This window comes from Drosophila miranda (genome assembly GCF_003369915.1).
Source record: "Drosophila miranda strain MSH22 chromosome Y unlocalized genomic scaffold, D.miranda_PacBio2.1 Contig_Y1_pilon, whole genome shotgun sequence".
NCBI lineage: Eukaryota > Metazoa > Arthropoda > Insecta > Diptera > Drosophilidae > Drosophila > Drosophila miranda.
In genome coordinates, this window is record NW_022881603.1 from 8,701,855 (window position 1) to 8,721,867 (window position 20,013).

Genomic DNA, 20,013 nt, shown 5'->3' on the forward strand with positions numbered 1-20,013 from the left:
AAAAATCAATAATCTTTAAAAAAGATAGGCTCTGAAACTTGCGTTGCAGTTGGTGCTATAGCCGATGCTTCAGCCTGTGGATCAGATGCGTTTGTCAGGGTTTGTTCGGTCGCAGATTTTTCAGGATTTGTGACTGACACCTGCTCTGACTGCACTACATTTTCAGATGCCACAGTCGCAGTGTCGCACTCCTCGTCGCTTTCCAGATCGTCGCGCGCCTCACGTGATGGTGGATTAAAGCTACCGTCGAGCATCGTCTTAAAGACTTTAATGTTCTTGACCACACGCGGCTGTAGTTCGCTCTGAAAACCGAACCAAACGAATGATACAGCGCTTCCGCAATGGATATTCAGAAAATGTTCTCACCGTGATCAGTTTGTCAGCCATCTCCAACATTTCAGTCTTGACTTCCTGTCCGTTGAGCACGTTAATAGTGAGGTTGGTGAGCTCTTTGGCCAGCAGGCGACACATTTCCCTGCGCTCGGTGAAATAGTTCTGTATGTAGTGCAGGAAGCTCAGAGCGATCCTGTTGTGTATGTTGCTCTTCGGGCAGCTGGCTTCCTGAATCGTCAAATCGATGAAGAACTTGACCACGTAATCGGGCTGAACGGCGTTCAGCGGCGCGTCGAAGCTGCAGTTCATGACGGTCCACAGAGTGGGCAGAAGGCAGGGTTGCAGAAGCGCCTGCTTCTTGAGGCGGGCAAGGTTCTCAAAGAACATGCCCAGGACCTGGCTGATGATTGGCTCTGCGTTGGGATTGAAGTAGCGTTTGAGCAGCTGCTCGAGCACCTCGGGCCGATCGTCGATGTGACCGCGCAGGACCAAGCGACAAAGGCCTCGCACTATGGCCAGGCTCACGCCCTTGTCGACCACCATTTCCATATAGCGGCCCATCGCCATAATGATGTCGACGCTATGCTCGCTGTTCTGCACTGTCTGATCGCCATCCTCCTCCCCGTCGTATGTATCCTGCACGGTATAGAGCTGGCGGCGATTGGACGTCTTAGACCCCAGCCCCCTAGCACCTATCTTCCGGCTCAACTTGTCGACATAGTCGATGCCATAGTCGAGAAGACAGCTGACAGAGGTCTCGCACAGACGGACCTCCTTGCTATTGTAGAACTGATGGTATACAACCCGGAACACCGTCTCGGTGTATGCCTCATAGAACATACTGTAGGCGTTGCCGCATTTGATGGCCCATTCGAAGATGTCCACATCCGAGGAGTGGAGATGGCGGCAAATGAAGTCCTTGTACAGCTAACATATGCTAGGAGTGAGCTTCTGGACATGCGGAGAGGCCACCATATAGTATGAGGTGAACAGGCCTTTTAGGACACGCTCCTGGTTGGAGAGCTTCGGACGGGCGGGCATGTCCAGAAAGCCGTGTTTCACCAGCAGCGGTTTGATCAGCTCCGTGTACTCCTCTGTGACAGCCATCTTCTCCTTATTCACGGACTGAGCCTGTATATACTCCTTCTGGCGCCCAAAGTTATCCTCCTGTTCCTCCAGCTCTAAGATCTTCACTTTCAACGAGGATATCTTCATCTTCGAGGGCGTGTCCAAGTCGTCCAGCAACTTACTGATCAGATTGCGATCGTGCACTAGCTCATTCTGCTTGGTATTAAGGTCACACGTCTCGTAGATGATCTCAATGAAGAACTGCATCCGGTCATTGAGGTCGGTGATCAGCTTCTCCATGCAACGCACGAGCACGCGGACGATCTTGTGGTCGAGCAGACAGTCCTTCAATAGATTTTTGATCAACGTCTTCATATTGCTACGCCCAATCTCGTCGCCCAGGTCGTACGAGTCCAGGATTTCCACCAGCGAGAGCAGCATGTTCTGGAACTCTATCTGGGCGAACTTGTCCATGTCCGGTTTCTGGCTCTCACAGAACCTACAATGGATAGCAATCACTTACTGTTTGGATTTCGTTTGGGTCTCATTCAACTCACTTGTTCACATAGGTGCAGAAGACACTCAGTTCGGGCAGCACCTGGTCGCTTTCGTCCGCCTGCGTGCTCTCCAGATAGTCGCCGAGGCACTGCCAATAGAGCAACAGCTCCACGTTGAGACATTCCAGCGGTACACATCGATGCAGCTCACAGTCGTCACCGAGGGGCAGTTGTGCCATCAGTTGCTGATTGTCGGTCTGCTCAAAGATTTCACGCAACATTTGCTTGGTCACGCTCCGGAAACGCATCAGCTCCTCCTCGCTGGAGTCCAGCTTGAGGGCCGCTATCAGAGCCACATAGTTCTGTTGGTAGGTTTACCACCGTCTTTTTAACGTTGGCCGAGCTGTCGTTCAGACCTTGCTCCAGGAGGGTCAGGCGCTGCGCCACCCTGTAGGCGCGCACTGGATAGTTGCACATGTTGACGTACGTATGGCGGCGCACCTTCTCGTCCACGTCCCACAGACGCTGCAGTATGTAGGGCACCGTGATGTAGTTGTGGCCCATGCAGGTGATAATGCACTGGCGCACGCTGGACAAGAGATCCGCAGACAGATGGAACTGATAGGCGCAGACAACTGGATCGACGGGATTGTCCGGAATCTGGAAACGCTGCATAGCCAGGACTGCTTGCTTGCGCACACCGGCCGACACGTCCTTCACGCGCTCCAGCATAGTCTCGAGAATCTCGTCGCACTGCGTGTCGTCGAGTGCCGCATTGGGTCCCAGTTTCTCAAGTATCAGATTCACAAAGTAGCAAATCCGATAGCGAACGTGCGGACTGCTGGAATATGTCTGGGAGAAACAAACAAACAAAAGCATTCAATTGAATCTCAATGGTAAAGTACAGTATACCCTTACAGTCAACAGCCAGTGGAATGTTTCAGTCATCATGGGGTGCGTCTTCTCCGACTCGAAGCTGGTCACGAATTTCGCGCAAAAGGACAGGGCCTTGTTACCGTTCTCGTTGCTCTCCTCCGCCTCGAGTACAGTCTTCAGCACATTGATGAATGTGTTCAGAAACTCTTGGTGGCCCATCTGCAAGGCAATTGACAATTCATAGTTGGATTGGACGAGTTCTAATCGGCTGAGCCAGCTGGCTAACCAGCGGGTCCCAGTGACGCTGTTCCTTACCCTCGAGTACAGTTGCTGCAGCTCCTTTTCGTAGCGCTTGTGGAGTGACTCCTTGAGTTCCGCGTGACGCATTATTGTGTACATGGATTCCGCGCCTCCTCTGCATTGTTCCCGGATGGAAACGGAGGTCGGATCACTGATCTCCATTTCGTTTTCCTTTTCGGCCGAAACGGCATTGTTGTTCTTGGTCGCCTCCCTTTTTGATGCGGCTGCTGCCGCCGCTTTGGATTTTGGCTTCGCTTTTGCCTTTGGTTTGGGCATTTCGTGATTTGTTTTGCTTTTACTAACTAAATACTGCTCGATTCCTTTATACTGTACAATTTGTAAAATTTTCGTGAGTGTACGATGGAACACAAACAAGCGTAGCGTTGTTGCTCATTCTTCTTTTTCACCCCCATTCGCTTGTTAATTTCAAAAAGAACGCTACGCGTGCGGTAATATTAGTGCATTTTAGACTGATGCTAGGGATGTTACATATATATCGATACATATCGCATCGTTAATCTGATTCCTCTTTCCAACCTATTCGCTTGTGAATTTAAAAAAATTAACAAAAAATGGGTATTTCAATTTATACTTTTGTTTACTTTCTAATGATACTGTTTAAAAATGAAAGAAAGAAAGTGATCTGTGAGAAAAATATAGTACACAAACAAATTCCGTTACAACACGGCAGCAAAATATTCAACAAAAATGTCTAAAGTAACGAAGAAAGTTTACGAAGCTCGCTCCATTTACCCGGACCGCACAAAGTCCGAGGAGAAGTCATTCACCGAGGTTAATGTCCTCGTCAAGACTTTGGACACGGCGCTGCTGCTGCTCAGCTCCAAGGAGGAATGCGTCCTGTTGACCGTCTTCAGTCACATAATGGACTTTACGCGGCGCCAGGACTAGAATGTACTGGAGCTGAAGGAGCATAAAATGCTGGAAGTGCTGCTGGAGAAGAAAATCTTCATTGATTCGGAGAACGTTATCATCCGACGCTTCGCCTTGTACCTCATGAACGCCTTAATGGACAACACGGACATGAACACGCTCGAGCCCGAGACGACTGAAGGCATCCTGGAGGTGGCCTATAGTTTCTACCTGCAGGAAACTGACGATTTCTGCATAGAATATCTCTCGCACCTGCTAAACATGTGCCTGCGGGATCCCAAAGTGCAGAAGTTCAAGGCAGTGATTGCCACCTCCGAGAATCCCGACACCATTCATAGCTCCATCGAGGCCGTTCACAAGATCCTGCTGATCCAGAGTGCAGAGGAGATGTTGGAGTTTACCACTCTTCCCGACTTTCCCATCGATCGCATTATCTGTGAGGTGACCAGCAAATACCAGGAGATTCGGCTTGCGGCCCTGAAAGTCTTGAAGACCCTCCTGGTGGACACCAGCGACCAGAGTGTGTTTGAGCCGCTGCATCGCTGCTTCCATGTCCTGGAGCAGCTGGTCAAAGCATTTTGCGAAGTTCTGCAAGGACCGGATGCGGTCGAGATCATTGAGGTGCTGGCCACGGCTCTCCGGTCCGAGAAGATGACCAAGCTGTTCTTCGAGCATAACCTCTTCGACCTTATTGTCGAGCACCTGAAGGACCAAATCGATATCCTGTCCCTTGAGCTGCGCTGCACCATCATATCCATCTTCGCGGAAACTGCGAAGTACGTGCAGTATCTGGTGAGGATGCACACTGCCGAGATCACGGACATGTTCCTCGGCTGCCTCATGGAGAACGACCCGGCACCGGCACCCTCGTGATCCTCGGGCTCAACCGCATGGCCGATAATCCGGACGCACTGCGTCGAATTGTGACCGAGTTTGATGAGGGGGCTCGGCAGAAGCTAGTGTCCATTTTCCAGTCCCCGGAGGTGATCATCAAGACCCGGGAGCAGGCAGCCGAGTTTATCAATCGCCTCCTGACCGGAGCCTATCGCGACACGTCTGGAGAGCTGACGGACTTGGACATTCCAGGCGTCCTCACCACCACCATTCAGCAGGGCCTGCCTACTCTCTCCATTGATTTGATCCTCTCTCTGCTGGTAATCGTCGAGAGTTTGGCCCAGAACGAGGAGTACCGAACAGTCCTGGGCCAGCATCGTCCGCTCACCGAGCAAATTGCTCAACTTTTGATGGTAATGGCAGTCTCAGGAAGCACTCTCATTCTGTGGTGTCTTGGCATCTATAACGCATTTTTCACCCACTTCCACAGCGCTCCTATGCCCATTCCATTCTCGTGAACAACATCTTCCGTTGCCTGTGCACCATCGTCGATAAGCAGGATGTTCGTGAACTTGAGAACTACATTGTGTCCTCCATCAAGCGGGCTCTGAAGTCGCTCTCTAATCTGGTCAAGACGGCTGTGACCAACTTCATTCTGCAGACCACGCGCTTTAGCGAATTCATCGACGCCTACATAGATCGCGGCATTCTGGAAGTGTAAGCGGCTCCCAACTACTCTCACCCCCCCTGCATTATCATATTCCTATCCCAATCCCGATCTTAGCCTGATACTGTTCCAGAAACACGCCTTCTGCGTGTCCACCTGGGGACCGGCCATCGAGAGCATCCTCTCTAAGTGCCCCACGATGAAGTTCTGCATTAGAAACTGCCTAACCTTCACCGACATTACTGCCGGCAAGGACTTTTATGTGTCCAGAAAATAGTTTGACGACTTCCGCACTCTCCAGGACATTCTACGCAACGATTGCTCTCCTCTGGAGGCCGTTCTGGTGGTCAATTTTGACCGATTGGAGGCGGATGAGGCGGATCTGATGAGAGTTCCGTCGTTCTGCCTTCCGATGTCCGATGGTGCCGGTGATCATACCTGGTGCTACTGCAAGCGTCCTGCCGATCCCCATCTACCCAAATATCTGGAGACGCTTAATCAAACTCTGATGGTGGGTCTATCCCATCTAATCCTTAATAAGCTGCTAACCATGTCCCATCTGATGATTCACAGATGCACGGCCTGGTGGAGAATCCGCCAAAGGTGCGCAGCGCCATCGATTTTGATAACGTGGCCAAGCGCATCAAGATCATTGCCGAAGTCGTGCACAATGTGCACTTACAGTCTAGATATTTCTATTAATCTAATCGTCGAAAAAAATATCGCACCGAAAATAAAACACATGCAAAGCGTTGCTCTCCTGGCTGGCTCATAATGATCCAGATAACCTGGGATTTAGTTTTCTGCGATACGTTTGATGTATGAAATGGCACATCCTTATAATATAAGGTCCCATATCGATATATCGATAAAATATCAACAAACATGCAAGCGACTGTTGGCGGAGCATTTGGAACACCAGCGTAGATTAAATAGAAGCTGGTGGCTTGAACCATGTGCCGAGTGCTCCTCACGCTCGCCTACTTCCTCCTGACCATCTGGTCCATTGTGTTTACGGCCTGCGTCAACAATGGTGAGTGTGTGTGCTCCTTGGAGCGATGTGACCTTGTTCACCAGCAGCCGCAGAAGAGAAAAATCAATAATCTTTAAAATTCCTGCATTCCCGGACAGTCCCGGGCACGATTCTCAGTGCCGAAAGTGAAGCCGATGCTTCAGCCTGTGGATCAGATGCGTTTGTCAGGGTTTGTTCGGTCGCAGATTTTTCAGGATTTGTGACTGACACCTGCTCTGACTGCACTATATTTTCAGATGCCACAGTCGCAGTGTCGCACTCCTCGTCGCTTTCCAGATCGTCGCGCGCCTCACGTGATGGTGGATTAAAGCTACCGTCGAGCATCGTCTTAAAGACTTTAATGTTCTTGACCAAACGCGGCTCTAGTTCGCTCTGAAAACCGAACCAAACGAATGATACAGCGCTTCCGCAATGGATATTCAGAAAATGTTCTCACCGTGATCAGTTTGTCTGCCATCTCCAACATTTCAGTCTTGACTTCCTGTCCGTTGAGCACGTTAATAGTGAGGTTGGTGAGCTCTTTGGCCAGCAGGCGACACATTTCCCTGCGCTCGGTGAAATAGTTCTGTATGTAGTGCAGAGCGATCCTGTTGTGTATGTTGCTCTTCGGGGAGCTGGCTTCCTGAATCGTCAAATCGATGAAGAACTTGACCACGTAATCGGGCTGAACGGCGTTCAGCGGCGCGTCGAAGCTGCAGTTCATGACGGTCCACAGAGTGGGCAGAAGGCAGGGTTGCAGAAGCGCCTGCTTCTTGAGGCGGACAAGGTTCTCAAAGAACATGCCCAGGACCTGGCTAATGATTGGCTCTGCGTTGGGATTGAAGTAGCGTTTGAGCAGCTGCTCGAGCACCTCGGGCCGATCGTCGATGTGACCGCGCAGGACCAAGCGACAAAGGCCTCGCACTATGGCCAGGCTCACGCCCTTGTCGACCACCATTTCCATATAGCGGCCAATCGCCATAATGATGTCGACGCTATGCTCGCTGTTCTGCACTGTCTGATCGCCATCCTCCTCCCCGTCGTATGTATCCTGCACGGTATAGAGCTGGCGGCGATTGGACGTCTTAGACCCCAGCCCCCTAGCACCTATCTTCCGGCTCAACTTGTCGACATAGTCGATGCCAGAGAAGACAGCTGACAGAGGTCTCGCACAGACGGACCTCCTTGCTATTGTAGAACTGATGGTATACAACCCGGAACACCGTCTCGGTGTATGCCTCATAGAACATACTGTAGGCGTTGCCGCATTTGATGGCCCATTCGAAGATGTCCACATCCGAGGAGTGGAGATGGCGGCAAATGAAGTCCTTGTACAGCTTACATATGCTGGGAGTGAGCTTCTGGACATGCGGAGAGGCCACCATATAGTATGAGGTGAACAGGCCTTTCAGGACACGCTCCTGGTTGGAGAGCTTCGGACGGGCGGGCATGTCCAGAAAGCCGTGCTTCACCAGCAGCGGTTTGATCAGCTCCGTGTACTCCTCTGTGACAGCCATCTTCTCCTTATTCACGGACTGAGCCTGTATATACTCCTTCTGGCGCCCAAAGTTATCCTCCTGTTCCTCCAGCTCTAAGATCTTCACCTTCAACGAGGATATCTTCATCTTCGAGGGCGTGTCCAAGTCGTCCAGCAACTTACTGATCAGATTGCGATCGTGCACTAGCTCATTCTGCTTGGTATTAAGGTCACACGTCTCGTAGATGATCTCAATAAAGAACTTCATCCGGTCATTGAGGTCGGTGATCAGCTTCTCCATGCAACGCACGAGCACGCGGACGATCTTGTGGTCGAGCAGACAGTCCTTCAATAGATTTTTGATCAACGTCTTCATATTGCTACGCCCAATCTCGTCGCCCAGGTCGTACGAGTCCAGGATTTCCACCAGCGAGAGCAGCATGTTCTGGAACTCTATCTGGGCGAACTTGTCCATGTCCGGTTTCTGGCTCTCACAGAACCTACAATGGATAGCAATCACTTACTGTTTGGATTTCGTTTGGGTCTCATTCAACTCACTTGTTCACATAGGTGCAGAAGACACTCAGTTCGGGCAGCACCTGGTCGCTTTCGTCCGCCTGCGTGCTCTCCAGATAGTCGCCGAGGCACTGCCAATAGAGCAACAGCTTCACGTTGAGACATTCCAGCGGTACACATCGATGCAGCTCACAGTCGTCACCGAGGGGCAGTTGTGCCATCAGTTGCTGATTGTCGGTCTGCTCAAAGATTTCACGCAACATTTGCTTGGTCACGCTCCGGAAACGCATCAGCTCCTCGCTGGAGTCCAGCTTGAGGGCCGCTATCAGAGCCACATAGTTCTGTTGGTAGGTTTACCACCGTCTTTTTAACGTTGGCCGAGCTGTCGTTCAGACCTTGCTCCAGGAGGGTCAGGCGCTGCGCCACCCTGTAGGCGCGCACTGGATAGTTGCACATGTTGACGTACGTATGGCGGCGCACCTTCTCGTCCACGTCCCACAGACGCTGCAGTATGTAGGGCACCGTGATGTAGTTGCGGCCCATGCAGGTCCCAGTTTCTCAGGTATCAGATTCACAAAGTAGCAAATCCGATAGCGAACGTGCGGACTGCTGGAATATGTCTGGGAAAAAAAAACAAACAAAAGCATTCAATTGAATCTCAATGGTAAAGTACAGTAGACCCTTACAGTCAACAGCCAGTGGAATGTTTCAGTCATCATGGGGTGCGTCTTCTCCGACTCGAAGCTGGTCACGAATTTCGCGCAAAAGGACAGGGCCTTGTTACCGTTCTCGTTGCTCTCCTCCGCCTCGAGTACAGTCTTCAGCACATTGATGAATGTGTTCAGAAACTCTTGGTGGCCCATCTGCAAGGCAATTGACAATTCATAGTTGGATTGGACGAGTTCTAATCGGCTGAGCCAGCTGGCTAGCCAGCGGGTCCCAGTGACGCTGTTCCTTACCCTCGAGTACAGTTGCTGCAGCTCCTTTTCGTAGCGCTTGTGGAGTGACTCCTTGAGTTCCGCGTGACGCATTATTGTGTACATGGATTCCGCGCCTCCTCTGCATTGTTCCCGGATGGGAACGGAGGTCGGATCACTGATCTCCATTTCGTTTTCCTTTTCGGCCGAAACGGCATTGTTGTTCTTGGTCGCCTCCCTTTTTGATGCGGCTGCTGCCGCCGCTTTTGATTTTGGCTTCGCTTTTGCCTTTGGTTTGGGCATTTCGTGATTTGTTTTGCTTTTACTAACTAAATACTGCTCGATTACTTTATACTGACAATTTGTAAAATTTTCGTGAGTGTACGATGGAACACAAACAAGCGTAGCGTTGTTGCTCATTCTTCTTTTTCACCCCCATTCGCTTGTTAATTTCAAAAAGAACGCTACGCGTGCGGTAATATTAGTGCATTTTAGACTGATGCTAGGGATGTTACATATATATCGATACATATCGCATCGTTAATCTGATTCCTCTTTCCAAACTATTCGCTTGTGAATTTAAAAAAATTAACAAAAAATGGGTATTTCAATTTATACTTTTGTTTACTTTCTAATGATACTGTTTAAAAATGAAAGAAAGAAGTGCTGCTGGAGAAGAAAATCTTCATTGATTCGGAGAACGTTATCATCTGACGCTTCGCCTTGTACCTCATGAACGCCTTAATGGACAACACGGACATGAACACGCTCGAGCCCGAGACGACTGAAGGCATCCTGGAGGTGGCCTATAGTTTCTACCTGCAGGAAACTGACGATTTCTGCATAGAATATCTCGCACCTGCTAAACATGTGCCTGCGTGATCCCAAAGTGGCCCAGGGAATTGTGGAGAACTTTGATCTCTTGCAGAAGTTCAAGGCAGTGATTGCCACCTCCGAGAATCCCGACACCATTCATAGCTCCATCGAGGCCGTTCACAAGATCCTGCTGATCCAGAGTGCAGAGGAGATGTTGGAGTTTACCACTCTTCCCGACTTTCCCATCGATCGCATTATCTGTGAGGTGACCAGCAAATACCAGGAGATTCGGCTTGCGGCCCTGAAAGTCTTGAAGACCCTCCTGGTGGACACCAGCGACCAGAGTGTGTTTGAGCCGCTGCATCGCTGCTTCCATGTCCTGGAGCAGCTGGTCAAAGCATTTTGCGAAGTTCTGAGAAGATGACCAAGCTGTTCTTCGAGCATAACCTCTTCGACCTTATTGTCGAGCACCTGAAGGACCAAATCGATATCCTGTCCCTTGAGCTGCGCTGCACCATCATATCCATCTTCGCGGAAACTGCGAAGTACGTGCAATATCTGGTGAGGATGCACACTGCCGAGATCACGGACATGTTCCTCGGCTGCCTCATGGAGAACGACCCGGCACCGGCCACCTTCGTGATCCTCGGGCTCAACCGCATGGCCGATAATCCGGACGCACTGCGTCGAATTGTGACCGAGTTTGATGAGGGGGCTCGGCAGAAGCTAGTGTCCATTTTCCAGTCCCCGGAGGTGATCATCAAGACCCGGGAGCAGGCAGCCGAGTTTATCAATCGCCTCCTGACCGGAGCCTATCGCGACACGGCTGGAGAGCTGACGGACTTGGACATTCCAGGCGTCCTCACCACCACCATTCAGCAGGGCTACTCTCTCCATTGATTTGATCCTCTCTCTGCTGGTAATCGTCGAGAGTTTGGCCCAGAACGAGGAGTACCGAACAGTCCTGGGCCAGCATCGTCCGCTCACCGAGCAAATTGCTCAACTTTTGATGGTAATGGCAGTCTCAGGAAGCACTCTCATTCTGTGGTGTCTTGGCATCTATAACGCATTTTTCACCCACTTCCACAGCGCTCCTATGCCCATTCCATTCTCGTGAACAACATCTTCCGTTGCCTGTGCACCATCGTCGATAAGCAGGATGTTCGTGAGGTGCTGCTTGAGAACTACATTGTGTCCTCCAGCAAGCGGGCTCTGAAGTCGCTCTCTAATCTGGTCAAGACGGCTGTGACCAACTTCATTCTGCAGACCACGCGCTTTAGCGAATTCATCGACGCCTACATAGATCGCGGCATTCTGGAAGTGTAAGCGGCTCCCAACTACTCTCACCCCCCCTGCATTATCATATTCCTATCCCAATCCCGATCTTAGCCTGATGCTGTTCCAGAAACACGCCTTCTGCGTGTCCACCTGGGGACCGGCCATCGAGAGCATCCTCTCTAAGTGCCCCACGATGAAGTTCTGCATTAGAAACTGCCTAACCTTCACCGACATTACTGCCGGCAAGGACTTTTATGTGTCCAGAAAAAAGTTTGACGACTTCCGCACTCTCCAGGACATTCTACGCAACGATTGCTCTCTGGAGGCCGTTCTGGGGGTCAATTTTGACCGATTGGAGGCGGATGAGGCGGATCTGATGAGAGTTCCGTCGTTCTGCCTTCCGATGTCCAATGGTGCCGGTGATCATACCTGGTGCTACTGCAAGCGTCCTGCCCATCCCCATCTACCCAAATATCTGGAGACGCTTAATAAAACTCTGATGGTGGGTCTATCCCATCTAATAATTAATAAGCTGATAACCATGTCCCATCTGATGATTCACAGATGCACGGCCTGGTGGAGAATCCGCCAAAGGTGCGCAGCGCCATCGATTTTGATAACGTGGCCAAGCGCATCAAGATCATTGCCGAAGTCGTGCACAATGTGATGAACGATAACCTCAAGATCTTCGACCTCAACTCGACGGAGGAGTGTTCCCGCCACGCGGTGCGATGCCACCTTCAGGAACTGCGCTACGTCTACCACACTAACTTCATACCCCTGGGCATGGTGCACAGTGGCTGCCAGTTTGAGCGCGCCATCCTCTTCAAGGCCCTGGCCGATCAGATCGGCCTGCCCTGCACCCTGGAGCGCAGTGTCGACGGCCGGATGCTGTACAACGAGGTGCCGATGCCGCTGGAGATCGACAAGGATGTTCACTGCGACAAGAAGACCCTCCAGTTTATGCCCTGGCGCATGCTGCGCCCCACCCACGTCGTCGATCTCATGTACAACGTAGGCGACCTGTATCCGATGCAGGTGAAATATTTGCGTACTCTTCCTTCTTGGAATATAATAGGCAATTGGGTCTGTGATTTGGTAAGCACTTACAGTCTAGATATTTCTATTAATCTAATTGTCGAAAAAAATATCGCACCGAAAATAAAACACATGCAAAGCGTTGCTCTCCTGGCTGGCTCATAATGAGCCAGATAACCTGGGATTTAGTTTTCTGCGATACGTTTGATGTATGAAATGGCACATCCTTATAATATAAGGTCCCATATCGATATATCGATAAAATATCAACAAACATGCAAGCGACTGTTGGCGGAGCATTTGGAACACCAGCGTAGATTAAATAGAAGCTGGTGGCTTGAACCATGTGCCGAGTGCTCCTCACGCTCGCCTACTTCCTCCTGACCATCTGGTCCATTGTGTTTACGGCCTGCGTCAACAATGGTGAGTGTGTGTGCTCCTTGGAGCGATGTGACCTTGTTCACCAGCAGCCGCAGAAGAGAAAAATCAATAATCTTTAAAATTCCTGCATTCCCGGACAGTCACGGGCACGATTCTCAGTGCCGAAAGTGGTTAAGATAGGCTCTGAAACTTGCGTTGCAGTTGGTGCTATAGCCGATGCTTCAGCCTGTGGATCAGATGCGTTTGTCAGGGTTTGTTCGGTCGCAGATTTTTCAGGATTTGTGACTGACACCTGCTCTGACTGCACTACATTTTCAGATCCCACAGTCGCAGTGTCGCACTCCTCGTCGCTTTCCAGATCGTCGCCGCGCCTCACGTGATGGTGGATTAAAGCTACCGTCGAGCATCGTCTTAAAGACTTTAATGTTCTTGACCACACGCGGCTCTAGTTCGCTCTGAAAACCGAACCAAACGAATGATACAGCGCTTCCGCAATGGATATTCGGAAAATGTTCTCACCGTGATCAGTTTGTCAGCCATCTCCAACATTTCAGTCTTGACTTCATGTCCGTTGAGCACGTTAATAGTGAGGTTGGTGAGCTCTTTGGCCAGCAGGCGACACATTTCCCTGCGCTCGGTGAAATAGTTCTGTATGTAGTGCAGGAAGCTCAGAGCGATCCTGTTGTGTATGTTGCTCTTCGGGGAGCTGGCTTCCTGAATCGTCAAATCGATGAAGAACTTGACCACGTAATCGGGCTGAACGGCGTTCAGCGGCGCGTCGAAGCTGCAGTTCATGACGGTCCACAGAGTGGGCAGAAGGCAGGGTTGCAGAAGCGCCTGCTTCTTGAGGCGGACAAGGTTCTCAAAGAACATGCCCAGGACCTGGCTAATGATTGGCTCTGCGTTGGGATTGAAGTAGCGTTTGAGCAGCTGCTCGAGCACCTCGGGCCGATCGTCGATGTGACCGCGCAGGACCAAGCGACAAAGGCCTCGCACTATGGCCAGGCTCACGCCCTTGTCGACCACCATTTCCATATAGCGGCCAATCGCCATAATGATGTCGACGCTATGCTCGCTGTTCTGCACTGTCTGATCGCCATCCTCCTCCCCGTCGTATGTATCCTGCACGGTATAGAGCTGGCGGCGATTGGACGTCTTAGACCCCAGCCCCCTAGCATCTATCTTCCGGCTCAACTTGTCGACATAGTCGATGCCATAGTGATCCATCAGCTCGAGAAGACAGCTGACAGAGGTCTCGCACAGACGGACCTCCTTGCTATTGTCGAACTGATGGTATACAACCCGGAACACCGTCTCGGTGTATGCCTCATAGAACATACTGTAGGCGTTGCCGCATTTGATGGCCCATTCGAAGATGTCCACATCCGAGGAGTGGAGATGGCGGCATATGCTTACATATGCTGGGAGTGAGCTTCTGGAAATGCGGAGAGGCCACCATATAGTATGAGGTGAACAGGCCTTTCAGGACACGCTCCTGGTTGGAGAGCTTCGGACGGGCGGGCATGTCCAGAAAGCCGTGCTTCACCAGCAGCGGTTTGATCAGCTCCGTGTACTCCTCTGTGACAGCCATCTTCTCCTTATTCACGGACTGAGCCTGTATATACTCCTTCTGGCGCCCAAACTTATCCTCCTGTTCCTCCAGCTCTAAGATCTTCACCTTCAACGAGGATATCTTCATCTTCGAGGGCGTGTCCAAGTCGTCCAGCAACGTACTGATCAGATTGCGATCGTGCACTAGCTCATTCTTCTTGTTATTAAGTTCACACGTCTCGTAGATGATCTCAATGAAGAACTGCATCCGGTCATTGAGGTCGGTGATCAGCTTCTCCATGCAACGCACGAGCACGCGGACGATCTTGTGGTCGAGCAGACAGTCCTTCAATAGATTTTTGATCAACGTCTTCATATTGCTACGCCCAATCTCGTCGCCCAGGTCGTACGAGTCCAGGATTTCCACCAGCGAGAGCAGCATGTTCTGGAACTCTATCTGGGCGAACTTGTCCATGTCCGGTTTCTGGCTCTCACAACCTACAATGGATAGCAATCACTTACTGTTTGGATTTCGTTTGGGTCTCATTCAACTCACTTGTTCACATAGGTGCAGAAGACACTCAGTTCGGGCAGCACCTGGTCGCTTTCGTCCGCCTGCGTGCTCTCCAGATAGTCGCCGAGGCACTGCCAATAGAGCAACAGCTCCACGTTGAGACATTCCAGCGGTACACATCGATGCAGCTCACAGTCGTCACCGAGGGGCAGTTGTGCCATCAGTTGCTGATTGTCGGTCTGCTCAAAGATTTCACGCAACATTTGCTTGGTCACGCTCCGGAAACGAACCAGCTCTTCCTCGCTGGAGTCCAGCTTGAGGGCCGCTATCAGAGCCACATAGTTCTGTTGGTAGGAGTCGATCCAGGCCTTAAGCATGATGTTTACCACCGTCTTTTTAACGTTGGCCGAGCTGTCGTTCAGACCTTGCTCCAGGAGGGTCAGGCGCTGCGCCACCCTGTAGGCGCGCACTGGATAGTTGCACATGTTGACGTACGTATGGCGGCGCACCTTCTCGTCCACGTCCCACAGACGCTGCAGTATGTAGGGCACCGTGATGTAGTTGCGGCCCATGCAGGTGATAATGCACTGGCGCACGCTGGACAAGGGATCCGCAGACAGATGGAACTGATAGGCGCAGACAAATGGATCGACGGGATTGTCCGGAATCTGGAAACGCTGCATGGCCAGGACTGCTTGCTTGCGCACACCGGCCGACACGTCCTTCACGCGCTCCAGCATAGTCTCGAGAATCTCGTCGCACTGCGTGTCGTCGAGTGCCGCATTGGGTCCCAGTTTCTCAAGTATCAGATTCACAAAGTAGCAAATCCGATAGCGAACGTGCGGACTGCTGGAATATGTCTGGGAAAAACAAACAAACAAAAGCATTCAATTGAATCTCAATGGTAAAGTACAGTAGACCCTTACAGTCAACAGCCAGTGGAATGTTTCAGTCATCATGGGGTGCGTCTTCTCCGACTCGAAGCTGGTCACGAATTTCGCGCAAAAGGACAGGGCCTTGTTACCGTTCTCGTTGCTCTCCTCCGCCTCGAGTACAGTCATCAGCACATTGATGAATGTGTTCAGAAACTCTTGGTGGCCCATCTGCAAGGCAATTGACAATTCATAGTTGGATTGGACGAGTTCTAATCGGCTGAGCCAGCTGGCTAGCCAGCGGGTCCCAGGGACGCTGTTCCTTACCCTCGAGTACAGTTGCTGCAGCTCCTTTTCGTAGCGCTTGTGGAGTGACTCCTTGAGTTCCGCGTGACGCATTATTGTGTACATGGATTCCGCGCCTCCTCTGCATTGTTCCCGGATGGGAACGGAGGTCGGATCACTGATCTCCATTTCGTTTTCCTTTTCGGCCGAAACGGCATTGTTGTTCTTGGTCGCCTCCCTTTTTGATGCGGCTACTGCCGCCGCTTTGGATTTTGGCTTCGCTTTTGCCTTTGGTTTGGGCATTTCGTGATTTGTTTTGCTTTTACTAACTAAATTCTGCTCGATTACTTTATACTGTACAATTTGTAAAATTTTCGTGTGTTTTTTTTTTTTTTTTTTTTTTTTTTTTTAGTATTTAAGTTACCAAGCTACCCGTGAGTAGCGTGGGATTATTTGGCCGCCCGCCTTTTTAAGGTGGAAATTGCCAGGTCAAAAAATAGAAGATGTTGGAGTACTGTTTAGAGCTTTACATCAATTTCGTCGTTGAAGTCAATTAGTGTTTGGTACGCGCTGATGTTTTCTTTTTCAAAGAATTTGTAAATATCATTATATTTTCTTAGAGATGGGAAGTTTTGCCTTGTTGTGTTGTACTTTGTACAATTGAAAATTAAATGCGAGGCGTTATCGATACTATCGCATGTATCACATATGTTACTAGGAACTACATGCATTTTGGCGAGAGTGTGCCTATCGAATGCGTTACCACTAAGCAGTCTGTTGATTCTTTTAGCGTCAATGGCTTTAAGCTTAGTTTTATTTAGGAACCACGGTTTGGATGATGTTGAGGGGAAAAGCGAGCAGTAACCTCGGTGCTTGATACTAGCAAACTCGGCGTATTCTCTCTCCCATTCTGCTTTTAAGATTCTGTGTATTTCGCACATAGCGTCTTTAAGGTTCCATTTAACCACTGTGTATTTTCCTCGTCTGTGGGCTTCTTTGGCTGCTGCGTCAACTGAAGTGTTCTGAGGGATGTTAGCGTGTCCGGGAATGTAGTGAACCTCTACAGTTCTTAGATGTGGATTTTGTTGGATCTTTTCTCTGATTTTGTAGGCGATAGAGTTATCCTGAATGTTCTTCGCCAGAATGAGGGCCCCGTTTCTGCTGTCTGTCAGGAGCGCGACACGAGGAAAATTGTACAAAATAGCATGGTCTAATGCCTTCTCGATAGCAAGGAGCTCGGCGGACAACGAGGAAATGGTTTTGTGCGTGTAATAGTTATCTAAAAAACCTGTCCTATCGTGCAGGAAAGCGGCGCTGGAATGCCCATCTGACCCATCCGTGTAATAGATTTCAAAACCACCCTTTGTCAGCTGATCCTTCTTTTCCCCGTGGAGCAGCATGATACCTGCCTGGTCTATAGCGTGCTTGTTGGGTGCAGAACCCTTGAAAAATTCTAAGTCGGAGCTAATTTTAGTGCAAAATGAAGCTGTGTTCTCGAAAACCTCAACTCTATCTATTATGCTGCCAAACTCCCGATATGCCTTAGCGTAGCCCGTGTTTAAATCCCTATTTGCTGACACTGTTTCACTTGCTGGGAGATTAAATGCAAACACCTTAACCAACTCTTTCGCCGCCAGGAATCTCATCCTGTAGTCCGGGGGAAGTTCTCCTGCCATGTGATATATGATAGGAACGGGAGTGCAGATTATCAGACCCAGCTACTTTCTGAGGTGATGGTTGCAGTGGGATTTGATTTTGGCCAAGGCAGATTTGGACAGGTTGCAGAATGATGAGCACGCGTACTCTAGCCTACTTCTGACAAATGCCTTGTAAAATATAAGCCCTCTTTTGGGGCTGATACCATAGTGACACCCACTGAGTAATCTGAGAAATGCACAGTTTCTGTTCGATTCCGAGATGGCCAGATCAATGTGACCAGAGGCTGAGTTGTTTGCTGAGATAGTCCTGCCTAGGTATTTGATCTGCTCTACTTGTCTGATCTCAACTCCTTGATGCGAGATATTTAGCGCAGCTCTACGATTGTTGAAGTAAATCACTTTAGACTTCACCGGATTGAATGACAGGTTTAGCCTATTGCATTTTTCTTCGAACTTATCTATACTGTCTTCCAGCACACCTTTCGCAATGGATACGTCTTTATGAAAACAGACTATGAAAAAGTCATCAGCATACTGAAACAGGGAGGAAAGCTGACTGTTAATATCATGTAGTTCGGCTGTGTAAAGGTTAAAAAGGGTTGGGCTGAGACAGCTACCCTGGCTAACACCTCTGTTCACCTCTACCTCGCTTTTGCCCTTTATGAGAATTCGTCTGTTAAGGAAGCTGGAGATCCAAGCCGTGAGGCTTGTATTGAACCGCATATCCCTCATCCTGTGCTCGAGTGTGTCCACTCTTACGCAGTCGAACGCTCTTTGTAAATCTAGGCAAGCTGCGACAACCTGACAACCCCTCGCCTTCAGCGCCAGAACTTTGTTGATAAGGTCGTTGATGCAAAGAGCCGTGGACCTGTTTCTCCTGAAGGCATAGGACCTGACCGGCAGCAGGTCACAGTTTGCTATGTGCTCGTCCAACTTCAACTTTATCAACCCCTCTATGGATTTAAACAGCGTGTTAATCAAACAAATCGGCCTATGGTTTTGGAAGGAAGTAGGGTCTGCATTCTTCTTGGGGATGGGTACCACTTTTATCCTGCGCCAGACTTCAGGGATGACGCCACTCAGCCATACTTTATTTATAATTTCAAAAATGTCTTGTTTTTTCCCACTTGGTAGCTTTTGAAGCATCCTGAACGAGATGCCATCAGGGCCTCTAGCCGAATTGGGGTTCCTGGTTTTTAGGAAGGCCAGGAATTCTTCCAGTTCCAGGGGTTCCGGGTCGTCTGGTCCTAACAAAGGGGCAGGAATTTTCTTAGGGGGCCTACTGTTTGACGGGGATGGGGTTACTTTAACCATATTGAGAAAGTTTTTGTCATCTTCGTTCGTCCATTTGTTCCCTACATTTTTGATTTGACCGTATTTTTTGATGTTCTTCACCCTGCTCCACATAGAGGGCGATGAGGAGACCTCTTCTATAAACTTGGAAAAGTTGCGCTTTCTAAGATTTTTTACGTGATTTTGTAGATTTTTGTCAGCTTCTAAGGTTGCTCTGGCATCAGCCAATTTTTTGGTGAGGTAGAATTTTTGCCTGCAAGCGTTTCTCACGCGAAAAAGTTTTTCCGTTTCCTCGTTCCACCATTTCTTAGCAACGTACTTTGTTCGGAGCAGAACCCAGCCGATTAGCTGCTTGCCAAATAGCACCTAATTCTTGGCCCTCAGCCGCTTATTTTGTTTGTTACTTATGTCTATGTCACTCATTTGTTTGTTAAAGCTCGGCGCTTGCTTGCCCTGCTAAACGCTCTCTGCCAGCTCGCTCTTCGCTATCTCCGCTTTGCGTCTGCCTACCGACGTCGGCCGAGCGAAGCTGCGCTTAGCGATCGGAGCGGCAATGTAAAGGGCAGGCAAGCCACACTTGCAATTTGGATGTCACGCATTAAAGAACATATCGTAATTTTATTTCTGCGCCGAGTTTTGTTTAATTCGAAATAATTAGTCGGCCGATTGGGGATAAAAAACATTATCTCCACATAAAATTTGGTGACCACCACGTTATCAAAGAGTTGCAGTGTCAATTAATAATCATTCGCGATCGACATTCGTTAGCCCTAGCAAATTTTCGGCGGTTAAGCACAATTCGGTGCTAAAACACACTTACATACACCTACATACACGCATTGCTGGCTATTAATTTCTCTGTCGCGACAATTCGGTCAGTGCAGTGCGGTAGGCAGTGCAGCGAACTCACTAATACACACAAGCGGAGTACAAAGCGGA

The 20,013-nt window shown here is 49.8% G+C and overlaps 2 protein-coding genes and 2 pseudogenes across 3 annotated transcripts; 1 reads left to right on the forward strand and 3 right to left on the reverse strand.

Annotated features, from left to right (window-relative positions):
- Positions 1-5: 5 nt before the first annotated feature.
- On the reverse strand, positions 6-16,497 carry LOC117190409 (annotated as a pseudogene).
- On the forward strand, positions 3,376-6,168 carry LOC117190079 (annotated as a pseudogene).
- On the reverse strand, positions 7,487-8,777 carry LOC117189707. The gene is made up of 2 exons (XM_033394797.1): positions 8,514-8,777; positions 7,487-8,455 (listed from the first exon to the last, which is right to left on the reverse strand). Exons 1-2 carry the CDS (start codon positions 8,759-8,761, stop codon positions 7,579-7,581), a joined length of 1,125 nt encoding a protein of 374 aa, XP_033250688.1. The 5' UTR covers positions 8,762-8,777; the 3' UTR covers positions 7,487-7,578.
- On the reverse strand, positions 8,862-9,739 carry LOC117189709. 2 transcript variants are annotated; one of them, XM_033394800.1, is made up of 3 exons: positions 9,431-9,731; positions 9,158-9,334; positions 8,862-9,091 (listed from the first exon to the last, which is right to left on the reverse strand). In XM_033394800.1, exons 1-3 carry the CDS (start codon positions 9,689-9,691, stop codon positions 8,882-8,884), a joined length of 648 nt encoding a protein of 215 aa, XP_033250691.1. In that variant the 5' UTR covers positions 9,692-9,731; the 3' UTR covers positions 8,862-8,881. The 2 variants fall into 2 exon arrangements, with proteins under 2 accessions (XP_033250691.1, XP_033250692.1); XM_033394801.1 differs by lacking the exon at positions 9,158-9,334 and having other exon boundaries at positions 9,431-9,739.
- Positions 16,498-20,013: the final 3,516 nt, after the last annotated feature.

Coding starts and splice junctions, on each gene's coding strand:
- LOC117189707 (XM_033394797.1), bottom strand. CDS start 8,761: ATGCGTTTCCGGAGCGTGACCAAGCAAATGTTGCGTGAAATCTTTGAG. Junction 8,456..8,513: donor TTCTGCACCTATGTGAACAA/GTGAGTTGAATG, acceptor TATCCATTGTAG/GTTCTGTGAGAGCCAGAAAC.
- LOC117189709 (XM_033394800.1), bottom strand. CDS start 9,691: ATGCCCAAACCAAAGGCAAAAGCGAAGCCAAAATCAAAAGCGGCGGCA. Junction 9,335..9,430: donor TGCAGCAACTGTACTCGAGG/GTAAGGAACAGC, acceptor ATTGCCTTGCAG/ATGGGCCACCAAGAGTTTCT. Junction 9,092..9,157: donor CATTCCACTGGCTGTTGACT/GTAAGGGTCTAC, acceptor TTTTTTTCCCAG/ACATATTCCAGCAGTCCGCA.